This window comes from Lissotriton helveticus, chromosome 9 (genome assembly GCF_964261635.1).
Source record: "Lissotriton helveticus chromosome 9, aLisHel1.1, whole genome shotgun sequence".
Lineage (NCBI taxonomy): Eukaryota > Metazoa > Chordata > Amphibia > Caudata > Salamandridae > Lissotriton > Lissotriton helveticus.
Genome location: NC_136070.1, coordinates 6,553,470 through 6,566,419, shown reverse-complemented (window position 1 = coordinate 6,566,419; position 12,950 = coordinate 6,553,470). Strand labels below are relative to the sequence as shown.

The 12,950-nt window shown below is 56.4% G+C and overlaps 1 protein-coding gene across 2 annotated transcripts in view; it reads right to left on the bottom strand.

Annotated features, from left to right (window-relative positions):
• Window positions 1-12,517, bottom strand: part of KATNBL1 (katanin regulatory subunit B1 like 1) — a 101,532-nt gene extending 89,015 nt beyond the window's left edge. The window contains exon 1 of one of the 2 annotated variants that reach the window (XM_078659340.1): window positions 12,375-12,517. In XM_078659340.1, coding sequence (XP_078515466.1) covers window positions 12,375-12,411 — 37 coding nt within the window. In that variant the 5' untranslated portion in view covers window positions 12,412-12,517. Of the gene's footprint in view, window positions 1-12,096; window positions 12,208-12,374 lie in introns of those variants that run through there. The other variant, XM_078659341.1, reaches the window with a different exon arrangement.
• Between the last annotated feature and the right edge of the window lie 433 nt (window positions 12,518-12,950).

Genomic DNA, 12,950 nt, shown 5'->3' with positions numbered 1-12,950 from the left:
AGCGCTTCACAAATACACATTAGGTTACGTCTCTGCATAGTTTTAAAACTATGAGGTTTTCATTGACAAATCTCTTGGAGATGGTGTCCCAAGCTGAGGGAGCCGAGATCTTCAATACTCTTGATCAGGCTTCTCCCAATCATCAGGTGTGCCTTCATGAGGAGTCACAAGAATAACAGCTATTATAACACATTGTTCTGAGTTGATCGCATGAGAGTGACACTGAGGGAGTGAACTGCTCCCAGGATGATGTGTTGGCGTATGGTAAGAATTGGGCAGAATATAGAGAGCAGGTGAGGAAAGTTTTGGAAACTCATGGAGGAAGGACGAACTTTGAGAGCAGAGAAGGGTAGATCTGGACTAACTGCTATTCAGGATATCTTCAACGAGTGCGAGACGAAAGAGATGGTGAAGCAATTAGGAGAGTCTCGTAAGAGTAATGGAGGAGCTATCTTTGCTGAGTATGATGGAACTTTACAGGGGTTTCTTGGTAAGACTTTCTAAAAACAGGATGCAAGTGAGAGGGTTACTGAAGAAAAAAAAGTTGTTTGGTGCAATGAATGTGAGAAAGAGTTTAGAATAATCAACCCAGATCTGAAGGTCACCCCAATCTCCAAGGATTCGTTCCTAGCAGGGAAGCTGGAGTTGTAAGAAGCTGCAAAAGACACAATTGATGGACGGAATGCAGACCAAATCAAAACATTCACCCCCATTCAAGAGATCTGGGTTAAACCCATCTTTCTTTTGCTCACCATGTCACCCCAGGTTAGACCTGGTGCCTCATGGGAACAGTCCAAGCCAGGTCCTCCCTGGACCTGGCTTGGCAGTTCGGGCTGGACTGTTCTCATGAGGCGCAGGGTCAAGACTGATTTTCATATGAACAGGTCTAAACTGGGGTGGCGCGGTGAGCAAAAGAACAATGGATTTAACCCAGACCTCTTGACTGGGGGTGAATGTTTTGATTTGTTCTGCAGTCCGTCCATCATACGTGTGTCTGTTGTAAGGAGCTGCGTCATTATCGAAGTCAGAGAGTGGAGAGACTATTACCGTTGTGTCCAGATCACTGAGGGATGCTGAGATCACCTACTCTGTGGCAGAGAAAGCAGCTTTACCTGTGGCGGAGGTCTTTGGAAAGTGGAGCGATGTCTTGTGGTGAGGTCTTCACTATCAGGACAGTTCGCAAACCCCAGAGGGAGAGGTTCCCGAGTCAGGGTCTAGTCTAGAATAAGACGGAGTGCTGATTTCCATAAATGTACCTTCCATGGAGAGAACATTTGTGAAATCCTGAATAAGGCTGCAGGTTGTTTATCAAAGGTGGCGTAAATGAATGAGGAGGAAGCACAGGTTCCGACGAGTAAGGCTGTGTCAGAGCACGTGCAATCTGTTATAAAATAAGAGTGGAAGAACAATTTGGCAAGTGACAATACCTTAGGGACCGATCTGGCTGTTGAGAGAGGGCTAGGGACTTAAGGGTGGTATAAAACAATTCTGGAGTTGAAGAGCTTAACCGAGTGGGAAGGACGGCTCCGTTTTCAGGGTTACTAAACGGCCTCAGATTGAATTGAGGAAGAAACTGCTGCTGTCGATGCCCTTTGGTCATACTGGGGTGGTCAAAACCAAGATATGGATTCAGCAAGATTTCTGCAGGCTGGGGTTATATTTAAAAGTAGAAAGCATAGTTTTTGAATGTACAGAGTGTTATAATAGGGAGATGATTTTAAAGCGGTTTAAGACCTATGCAGAAAAATGTTTTACCCAGTCTCATGGGAGGAAGAGGTGACTTATCTGGGGTGGAGTAACGTTCAATGGGGTAGAGCGTCAGAGTGGAGTATCGTGGAGACTAGTGTCGTAGAGTGGAGTGTCACAGAGTGGACTAGAGTGAAGTGGCATAGTGCAGAGGGGCAGAGTAGATTGGCGTAAGGAGCATTGGATTTGAGTAAAGTGCTATAGAATCCATTGGCACCGAGTGCAGTGACGTAGAGTAAGGTGATGCAGAGAAGACTGCAGTGGTGTGGAGTGGCGCAGAGTGGAGTGCCGAGGCATAGAGCAGATTGTTTCAGAGTAGAGTGAAGTGGCATAGGTAGAGTACAGAGGTGTAGTGTGGTGCTTGGTGCTGTGGCATGGAGAAGAATGATGAAGAGTGCAGTGGCGTGGAGAGCAGTGGTGTAGATTACATTAGAGTGGCGTAGAGTGTAGTGGCATACAGTAGTGTGGTGCAGAGTAAAAAGCAGTGGCATGGAGTTCAGGGTTGGAAAGTGAAGTCTCGCAGAGTAGTGGGTCAGAGTGCATTGGTGCACAAAGCAGAAGTGCAGTGGTGTATAGGAGAGTGGTTAAGAGTGAAGTGGAGCACAGTAGATTAGAGTGGCGTAGAGCGCATTAGCCTAGAGTGCAGTGTTGTAGAGTAGTGTTGTTGAGTGCAATGGTGTAAAATGTATTGGCATAGATTGGTACAGAATAAAGTGAAGTAGAGTGCAATGGTGTAGAGTGGTGTACAGAGCAGTAGCATAGAGTATAGTGGCGTACAGTGCAGTGTTGCAGAGTAGAATGCAGTGGAGTAGAGTGCATTAGTTTTTAGTAAAGTGATGTAGAGTGCATTGGCGTGGAGTGGGATGGTGTAAAGTGAAATAGAGTGGCTAGAGTAGATCGTTTCAGACTAGAGTGAAGGGTCAGAGTGCAGTCGTGCTTAGAAGTGGATTGGCATACAGTGCAGTGGCAAAAAGTGCAGCGATGCTTAGCTGAGAGGTGTGCACTGGCATAAAGTAGTGCAGAGTAAAGAGGCGTGGAGTAGATACAGGGCAGTGATGCAGTGTGGAGTTGTGCAGCGTAGAGAGCAGTGGGGTAAAGTGGAGTATGCAAGCTGTGGTAGTGCACGGACATTGCAGACAACATCTCTTCGTGTGAAATGCCCATTTGCACAGACGTACAGTTTTACTGATACAAGTACACAGTAAACAAACAACAACGTGTGGAAATGTCTATATTAAAGGCTTTGTTTCCACCTCACTTCAAAATTACCACAAAAAAACTCGCTTCATTTGTGCTTTCCATATTCTGGAATATCTGCACGTTTCATTTACCGACGTATATATTTGGTTGTGTGCTAGAAAAACATAACTTAGAGTCTTTCTATCTCACGTGGGTATCCAGCAGGATTGTTACTATATCCTCTCACTTTCAAGTCAGCGAAAGAAAAGTAAACACCAAGCTACCTGGAAAACGAGAGCCTGACATTTGACCTCTGTCTTTGATTGCACAGGAAATATGACCAGATAAGAACTAGATGTAAAGGATTTTTTTTACAAAAACCCAGTACTGGTGGAATACAGTAAACAGATTCTTGGGCAGTGGAAGGGACAAACTCAGCTGGACAGTCTAAAACAAAGCCAGCAAATAGAAAGCCAGAATATGTGAGTTACAAACCACAAAGCTAACACTAAACAACGGGTGGAATGCATTCCCAGGGAAGCTTTTCCAATGTCCCCAAGACGTCTTTAGGGAACCAGACAGCTTTGCCGCCTGGAAAGCTTGGACCTAAAAACATCAGTCTATATTGGGGATAGAAGTCCCCTTTCATCATGTTCACAGAAAGTTTGTGCTCAATGATCGTGACAGCAACAAAATGAGTGCAAGGTTGAATGCAATAAACCTCGATAGCTTCACCCCGGGACTTGGCAACTCCACCAAGTCACATGTGACTACATTGATGCCAGCATCTGCATTAAAATATATATTTTACACAAAAAAAAAAAAAAAAAAAAAAAAAAAAAAAAAATCACTCAGCAGGCAAGGTCTTTCCACGATTCTCTGAGTGAAGTTTTTCTTCTTTAGAAGTGTTGTCCAAGGCCTGGTACTGTCCTATTTCCATTGAGTCTATGCATATTTCACTGGCATCCCAGATATAACCTGACCTCTGGAGCCTTCCAAACAGTACCCCACGTGATCAAAACAATGAATAGGTTAATGAGAATCAACCCATTCTGAAACACACCCACTGAGTCCCCTCTCCACTGTAACAATACCATCAACGGTCTGCTTTTTTCTTGCAGAGTAATTACTGCAACCACTAGAACTGGCAAGAAAAATCAAAAGCTTCTGTGGGCCAGCCAACACCTGCAGCCGCCATTGCATCAGCCTAGAAACTAAAAAGGCAGAAAGCAATCTGCTGCACCCCGCTCCCACCTCCCAGCTGCTCCTCCCTCCCACTAAAGCTAAGGCTCTACCCACTCTCGGAAGGGCTGTGACCGTCCTGAATTACTCAGAAGCGGTCGCTCCTCACGCTGCTCCCTGAACTAAAATCGGTATCGTAGCACTACACTGCCAGACTGCTCATTAGCTAATCACTCTCGCATCGCTCGCACTGCTTACTGCAAGTATTTGGGCATATTGATTGATCGTAGCGCTGTACTGTTAGACTGCTCATTGTCGCTACTCATTTGTGCATTCATCGCTTTGCCTGCTTGAATTGTTGTGCCTGTTTGCACCGGTGCCACTGCTCATTACATTGCAATTGCCAGGTTGTGCTCCAGTCTAGTCGTGTTTCACTTTTGATTTCGCTGCCATTTTGTTCGACACTAACCACCTGAAGTGCATCCTGCTCAACACCCGCTCGGTCCACAGACACGCCATTGAACTCTGGAACCTATTCGACACCACATCGCCGGACGTCGCCTTTCTTACTGAAACCTGGATGAACGCCTCATCAACGCCCGACATCGCCATAGCCATCCCTGACGTTTACAAGATTATCCGTAAAGACCGCATCAACCAAACAGGAGGAGGCATCGCCATTGTCCATAAGAACACCATCCGCATCACGACCAGTTGCGACGATCACCTCGCAGCCGCCGAACACCTTCACTTCCAGATCCACACCGACCCCAAGACCACACTCAGAGGCACCCTCATCTACAGGCCACCAGGACCCCGCACCCAATTCAGCGAAGACATCACTGAATTCATCAGCCCACACGCCCTCCCCTCCGAGGACTACATTCTACTGGGAGACCTCAACTTCCACCTGGTAAAGAACAACGACAGCAACACCACCACCCTTCTGGACAACCTCGCCAATCTCGGACTCAAACAACTTGTTGACACCCCCACCCACTATGCCGGCCACACGCTCGACCCAATCTTCACCTCCAGCAAGCACATCTCCTTTAACCACACCACAGCTCTCCATTGGACAGACCACAGCTGCGTTCACTTCAACTACAAAAAGACTGCAACACACAACCACCCACAACCAATTACCCGCAGAAACTGGAACAAAATTACCACCGACCAGCTCTTCACATCGCTTCACCAAAACCCTCCTGCAAAATCATCGGACCCAATCCTTGCAGCCACCAACCTCACACAATGGATCACCCACAGCGCTGACGAATTAGCACCCTTGAAAAAACATCAAAGCAAGCAAGGCAGAAAATGATGACCTTAAGAAATCCAAGAAGATCTGTCGCACCTTCGAGAAAGCCTGGAGAAAAAACCCAGCCACTGACAACCTGGCCACCTTCGAGAACGCCACCCGCAAACACCACTAACTGATCCGATCCACCAAGAAATCAGCATTCAAGGATCGAATCGACAACACCCACAACAGCAAGGAACTATTCAACATCGTCAAAGAATTTACCAACCCCACCGCCGGCACCAACGACATTACTCCCTCCCAAGACCTCTGCGACTCCCTAGCCTCATTCTTCCACAACAAGATCACCGACATACATAACAGCTTTGAAAACCCATCCGGAGACCAGTCCACCCCACCCTCCTCCGAACTAAAACCCCCCTCCAACAACCTCTGCGCCTGTAGCCCAATCACCACTGAAGACACCGTCCGCCTGATGAACTCCTTCCACTCAGGATCGCCAACCAACCCATCTCCCCACCACATTTTCAACAAAGCAGACTCCATTATCGCACCCCATCTCCGAGACATCATCAACTGCTCCCTCAACTCCGCTACCTTCCCGGAAAGCTGGAAACATGCAGAACTCAGCGCCCTCCTGAAGAAACCCACAGCAGACCCCACTGAACTTAAGAACTACCGCCCCATCTCGCTCGCTCCTCCCATTCCCTGCCAAAGTCATTGAGAAAGCCGTCAACAGTCAGCTTGCCGCCTTCCTCGAATCCAACAAATCCCTCGACCCTTCACAGTCCGGCTTCCGAGCCAAACACAGCACCGAGTCCGCCCTCATCGCAGCAACAGGCGACATTCGAACACTACTGGACAACGGAGAAACAGCTGCCCTCATCCTACTCATCCTCTCCGCAGCCTTCGACACAGTTTGTCATAGCACCCTTATACAACGCCTCAACAACGTCGGAATACAAGGAAAAGCATTGGAGTGGATCATCTCATTCCTCGCCGGAAGAACCCAGAGAGTCCAGCTCCCCCCTTTTAGATCAGAAGCCACCGAAGTCATCTGCGGCGTACCACAAGGATCATCACTCAGTCCCACCCTCTTCAACGTATACATGAGTCCCCTCGCATCCATCGCGCGCCAACACAACCTCAACATCATATCCTACGCAGACGACACCCAGCTGATCCTCTACCTCACCAAAGACCCAAACACAGCCAAAACCAACCTACACGAAGGGATGAAAGAAGTAGCCGATTGGATGAAGAACAGCCGTTTAAAACTGAACTCGGACAAAACGGAAGTCCTCATCTTAGGATCATCCCCTTCCGCCTGGGACGAATCATGGTGGCCACCGGCCCTGGGAAACGCACCCATACCTACGGACCACGCATGTAACCTGGGCTTCATCCTGGACTCCTCCCTCTCGATGACCAGACAAGTCAACGCCGTCTCTTCATCATGCTTCAACATCCTACGTATGCTCAAAAAAAATCTTCCATTGGATCCCCACCGAAACAAGAAAGACGGTCACCCACGCACTTGTCACAAGCCGACTGGACTACGGAAACACCCTTTACGCCGGAACCACAGCCAAACTACAGTAAAAACTCCAACGCATCCAGAACGCCTCAGCCAGACTCATCCTAGACATCCCCCGCCAAGCTCACATTTCCGGTCATCTGAAAGACCTCCACTGGCTCTCCGTCAACAAGAGCATAACGTTCCGCCTTCTCACCCACGCACACAAAGCCCTTTACGACCTAGGACCCGAATGCCTCAACAAGCGCCTGTCCTTTTACACCCCGACCCGCCAACTACGATCGTCCAATCAAGCCCTCGCCGCAATTCCGCGCATCCAAAGATCCACCATGGGGGGGGGGGGGGGAAGATCCTTCTCCTACTTAGCGGCCAAGACCTGGAATTCTCTCCCCACCCACCTCCGCCTCACTCAGAACCACCTCTCCTTCAGAAAACAACTCAAAACTTGGATATTCGATAAGTAACGTACCCCCCCTCCCTCAAGCGCCTTGAGACCCTCTGGGTAATTAGTGCGCTATAGAAATGCTAAACTTGAACACCTATCTGGGGGGGCAGTGGTGGGCTGACACCTGTCTGAGGGAGGGGGGGGCAGTGGTGCGCTGACACCTGTCTGGGAGGGGGGGGGCAGTGGTGGGCTGACACCTGTCTGGGAGGGGGGGGGCAGTGGTGGGCTGACACCTGTCTGGGAGGGGGGGGGGCAGTGGTGGGCTGACACCTGTCGGGGAGGGGGGGGGGCAGTGGTGGGCTGACACCTATCTGGGGGGGCAGTGGTGGGCTGCCACCTGTCTGAGAGGGGGGGGCAGTGGTGGGCTGACACCTGTCTGGGGGGGCAGTGGTGGGCTGACACCTGTCTGGGGGGGCAGTGGTGGGCTGACACCTGTCTGGGGGGGCAGTGGTGGGCTGACACCTGTCTGAGGGGGGGGGGCAGTGGTGGGCTGACACCTGTCTGAGGGGGGGGGCAGTGGTGGGCTGACACCTGTCTGGGAGGGGAGGGAGCAGTGGTGGGCTGACACCTGTCTGGGAGGGGAGGGAGCAGTGGTGGGCTGACACCTGTCTGGGGGTGGGGGGGGCAGTGGTGGGCTGACACCTGTCTGGGGGGTCAGTGGTGGGCTGACACCTGTCTGGGGGGGCAGTGGTGGGCTGACACCTGTCTGAGAGGGGGGGGCAGTGGTGGGCTGACACCTGTCTGAGAGGGGGGGGCAGTGGTGGGCTGACACCTGTCTGAGAGGGAGGGGCAGTGGTGGGCTGACACCTGTCTGAGAGGGGGGGGCAGTGGTGGGCTGACACCTGTCTGAGAGGGGGGGGCAGTGGTGGGCTGACACCTGTCTGAGAGGGGGGGGCAGTGGTGGGCTGACACCTGTCTGAGAGGGGGGGGCGGTGGTGGGCTGACACCTGTCTGGGAGGGGGGGCAGTGGTGGGCTGACACCTGTCTGGGAGGGGGGGCAGTGGTGGGCTGACACCTGTCTGGGAGGGGGGGCAGTGGTGGGCTGACACCTGTCTGGGAGGGGGGGCGGTGGTGGGCTGACACCTGTCTGGGAGGGGGGGCGGTGGTGGACTGACACCTGTCTGGGAGAGGGGGCAGTGGTGGACTGACACCTGTCTGAGGGGGGGGGGGCAGTGGTGGACTGACACCTGTCTGAGGGGGGGGGCAGTGGTGGACTGACACCTGTCTGAGGGGGGGGGGCAGTGGTGGACTGACACCTGTCTGAGGGGGGGGGGGCAGTGGTGGGCTGACACCTGTCTGGGGGGGCGGTGGTGGACTGACACCTGTCTGGGAGGGGGGGGCAGTGGTGGGCTGACACCTGTCTGAGGGGGGGGCAGTGGTGGACTGACACCTGTCTGAGGGGGGGGCAGTGGTGGACTGACACCTGTCTGGAGGGGGGGGGGCAGTGGTGGGCTGACACCTGTCTAGGAGGGGGGGGGGCAGTGGTGGGCTGACACCTGTCTGGGAGGGGGGGCAGTGGTGGGCTGACACCTGTCTGGGAGGGGGGGGGGGCAGTGGTGGGCTGACACCTGTCTGGGGGGGCAGTGGTGGGCTGACACCTGTCTGGGAGGGGAGGGAGCAGTGGTGGGCTGACACCTGTCTGGGAGGGGAGGGAGCAGTGGTGGGCTGACACCTGTCTGGGAGGGGAGGGAGCAGTGGTGGGCTGACACCTGTCTGGGGGTGGGGGGGCAGTGGTGGGCTGACACCTGTCTGGGGGGTCAGTAGTGGGCTGACACCTGTCTGGGGGGTCAGTGGTGGGCTGACACCTGTCTGGGGGGTCAGTGGTGGGCTGACACCTGTCTGGGGGGTCAGTGGTGGGCTGACACCTGTCTGGGGGGTCAGTGGTGGGCTGACACCTGTCTGAGAGGGGGGGGGCAGTGGTGGGCTGACACCTGTCTGGGGGGTCAGTGGTGGGCTGACACCTGTCTGGGGGGTCAGTGGTGGGCTGACACCTGTCTGAGAGGGGGGGGCGGTGGTGGACTGACACCTGTCTGGGAGGGGGGGCGGTGGTGGACTGACACCTGTCTGGGAGGGGGGGCGGTGGTGGACTGACACCTGTCTGAGAGGGGGGGCAGTGGTGGGCTGACACCTGTCTGGGGGGGCAGTGGTGGGCTGACACCTGTCTGAGGGGGGGGCAGTGGTGGGCTGACACCTGTCTGAGGGGGGGGGTGGGCTGACACCTGTCTGGGAGGGGAGGGAGCAGTGGTGGGCTGACACCTGTCTGGGGGTGGGGGGGCAGTGGTGGGCTGACACCTATCTGGGGGGTCAGTGGTGGGCTGACACCTGTCTGGGGGGTCAGTGGTGGGCTGACACCTGTCTGGGGGTGGGGGGGTCAGTGGTGGGCTGACACCTGTCTGAGAGGGGGGGTCAGTGGTGGGCTGACACCTGTCTGAGAGGGGGGGCAGTGGTGGGCTGACACCTGTCTGAGAGGGGGGGCAGTGGTGGGCTGACACCTGTCTGAGAGGGGGGGCAGTGGTGGGCTGACACCTGTCTGAGGGGGGGGCGGTGGTGGGCTGACACCTGTCTGAGGGGGGGGCAGTGGTGGGCTGACACCTGTCTGAGGGGGGGGCAGTGGTGGGCTGACACCTGTCTGAGGGGGGGGGCGGTGGTGGGCTGACACCTGTCTGAGGGGGGGGCAGTGGTGGGCTGACACCTGTCTGAGGGGGGGGCAGTGGTGGGCTGACACCTGTCTGGGAGGGGGGGCAGTGGTGGGCTGACACCTGTCTGGGAGGGGGGGCAGTGGTGGGCTGACACCTGTCTGGGAGGGGGGGCAGTGGTGGGCTGACACCTGTCTGGGAGGGGGGGCAGTGGTGGGCTGACACCTGTCTGAGGGGGGGGGCAGTGGTGGGCTGACACCTGTCTGGGAGGGGGGGCAGTGGTGCGCTGACACCTGTCTGGGAGGGGGGCAGTGGTGGGCTGACACCTGTCTGAGGGGGGGGCAGTGGTGCGCTGACACCTGTCTGGGAGGGGGGGCAGTGGTGGGCTGACACCTGTCTGAGGGGGGGGGGGCAGTGGTGGGCTGACACCTGTCTGGGAGGGGGGGCAGTGGTGGGCTGACACCTGTCTGAGGGGGGGGGCAGTGGTGGGCTGACACCTGTCTGGGAGGGGGGGCAGTGGTGGGCTGACACCTGTCTGGGAGGGGGGGCAGTGGTGGGCTGACACCTGTCTGGGAGGGGGGGCAGTGGTGGGCTGACACCTGTCTGAGGGGGGGGGGCGGTGGTGGGCTGACACCTGTCTGAGGGGGGGGGCAGTGGTGGGCTGACACCTGTCTGAGGGGGGGGCAGTGGTGGGCTGACACCTGTCTGGGAGGGGGGGCAGTGGTGGGCTGACACCTGTCTGGGAGGGGGGGCAGTGGTGGGCTGACACCTGTCTGAGGGGGGGGGCAGTGGTGGGCTGACACCTGTCTGAGGGGGGGGGCAGTGGTGGGCTGACACCTGTCTGAGGGGGGGGGCAGTGGTGGGCTGACACCTGTCTGAGGGGGGGGGCAGTGGTGGGCTGACACCTGTCTGAGGGGGGGGGCAGTGGTGGGCTGACACCTGTCTGAGAGGGGGGGCAGTGGTGGGCTGACACCTGTCTGAGAGGGGGGGCAGTGGTGGGCTGACACCTGTCTGAGGGGGGGGGCAGTGGTGGGCTGACACCTGTCTGAGGGGGGGGGGCAGTGGTGGGCTGACACCTGTCTGAGGGGGGGGCAGTGGTGGGCTGACACCTGTCCTTGGGGGGGGGCAGTGGTGGGCTGACACCTGTCTGAGGGGGGGGGCAGTGGTGGGCTGACACCTGTCTGAGGGGGGGGGCAGTGGTGGGCTGACACCTGTCTGAGGGGGGGGGCAGTGGTGGGCTGACACCTGTCTGAGGGGGGGGGCAGTGGTGGGCTGACACCTGTCTGAGAGGGGGGGCAGTGGTGGGCTGACACCTGTCTGAGAGGGGGGGCAGTGGTGGGCTGACACCTGTCTGAGGGGGGGGGCAGTGGTGGGCTGACACCTGTCTGAGGGGGGGGGGCAGTGGTGGGCTGACACCTGTCTGAGGGGGGGGCAGTGGTGGGCTGACACCTGTCCTTGGGGGGGGGGCAGTGGTGGGCTGACACCTGTCTGAGGGGGGGGGCAGTGGTGGGCTGACACCTGTCTGAGGGGGGGGGCAGTGGTGGGCTGACACCTGTCTGAGGGGGGGGGGGGCAGTGGTGGGCTGACACCTGTCTGAGGGGGGGGGCAGTGGTGGGCTGACACCTGTCTGAGAGGGGGGGCAGTGGTGGGCTGACACCTGTCTGAGAGGGGGGGCAGTGGTGGGCTGACACCTGTCTGAGGGGGGGGGCAGTGGTGGGCTGACACCTGTCTGAGGGGGGGGGGCAGTGGTGGGCTGACACCTGTCCTTGGGGGGGGGCAGTGGTGGGCTGACACCTGTCTGAGGGGGGGGGGGGGCAGTGGTGGGCTGACACCTGTCTGAAGGGGGGGGCAGTGGTGGGCTGACACCTGTCTGAAGGGGGGGGCAGTGGTGGGCTGACACCTGTCTGGGGGGGGGGGGTTGTATTGGCAGAAAGGACAGGGTAGGAGGAGGGAGGTTCTTGTTGCCTTCACTTCCGGTCCCTGCCGTGGCCTCTCCCCGGTCCCCCTCCCGGCCCCTGGACCCCCTCTCCTGCTGGTTCTCGCCTCCAGCCGCCCCCTCCCCCTCCCCTCCCCCTCCCCTCCCCCTCCCCTCCCAGTCCTTACTCACCGGCTCATGGTCCCCGTAAGCCTGGTCCCCGGCCCCACTTCCGGTCCCTGCCCCGCACATCTGCTTCCGGTCACGTGAGCTGAGCCACGGCTCCCCCCTCCCCACGGCGCGTTCCAAGCCTCGCTCTGGATCTGAGCTGAGCTCTGGGTCCCGGGGTCCGAGCGGCGCTGAGAGGGACGCTCGACTCGGGTGCGGCCGCCGAGAGTCACAGAGAGAAGCGGGCCCTGCGGCCAGCTCCGAACAAAACAACAACACTCAATACTCGAGATTGTGCGTACCAAGCCTCGCTCTGGTTCCAGAGTTCCTGTCTGTCATATCTCCGACAGCGGTGCCTGTCAGCCCTCCTGTAAAGGTGTCTGCGTTTCAAGCCTCGTTCCGGACGCGTCCAGCATGCAATGCATGCGTCTCAAGAGCCTTTTAAGCAGCGAGAGAACGTCCCTTCTGTGGGCGGTGCGTGTCAAGCCTCGTTCCAGACACGTTCAGCATGTGACTCATACGTCTCAAGCCTCTTTTAAGCTACGTGCGTTTCAGGCCTCGTTTTGGAAATGTTCCAATCGCTCTCGGTGCCGTTGTGCGTTTCACGCCTCGTTCCGCACAGTGGACGCAGTGCCTCGTGCTTCCTGTGTAGCTGCCAAGCCATCAGATTGGCTATGTGTGACATTTTCACAATTTCAGTGTAATTGTGAGTGACATTCAGCCACTATGTGTGACATTTTCACAATTTCAGTGTAATTGTGAGTGACATTCAGCCACTATGTGTGACATTTTCACAATTTCAGTGTAATCATGAGTAACATTCAGCCACTATGTGTGACATTTTCACAATTTCAGTGTAATTATGAGTGACATTCAGC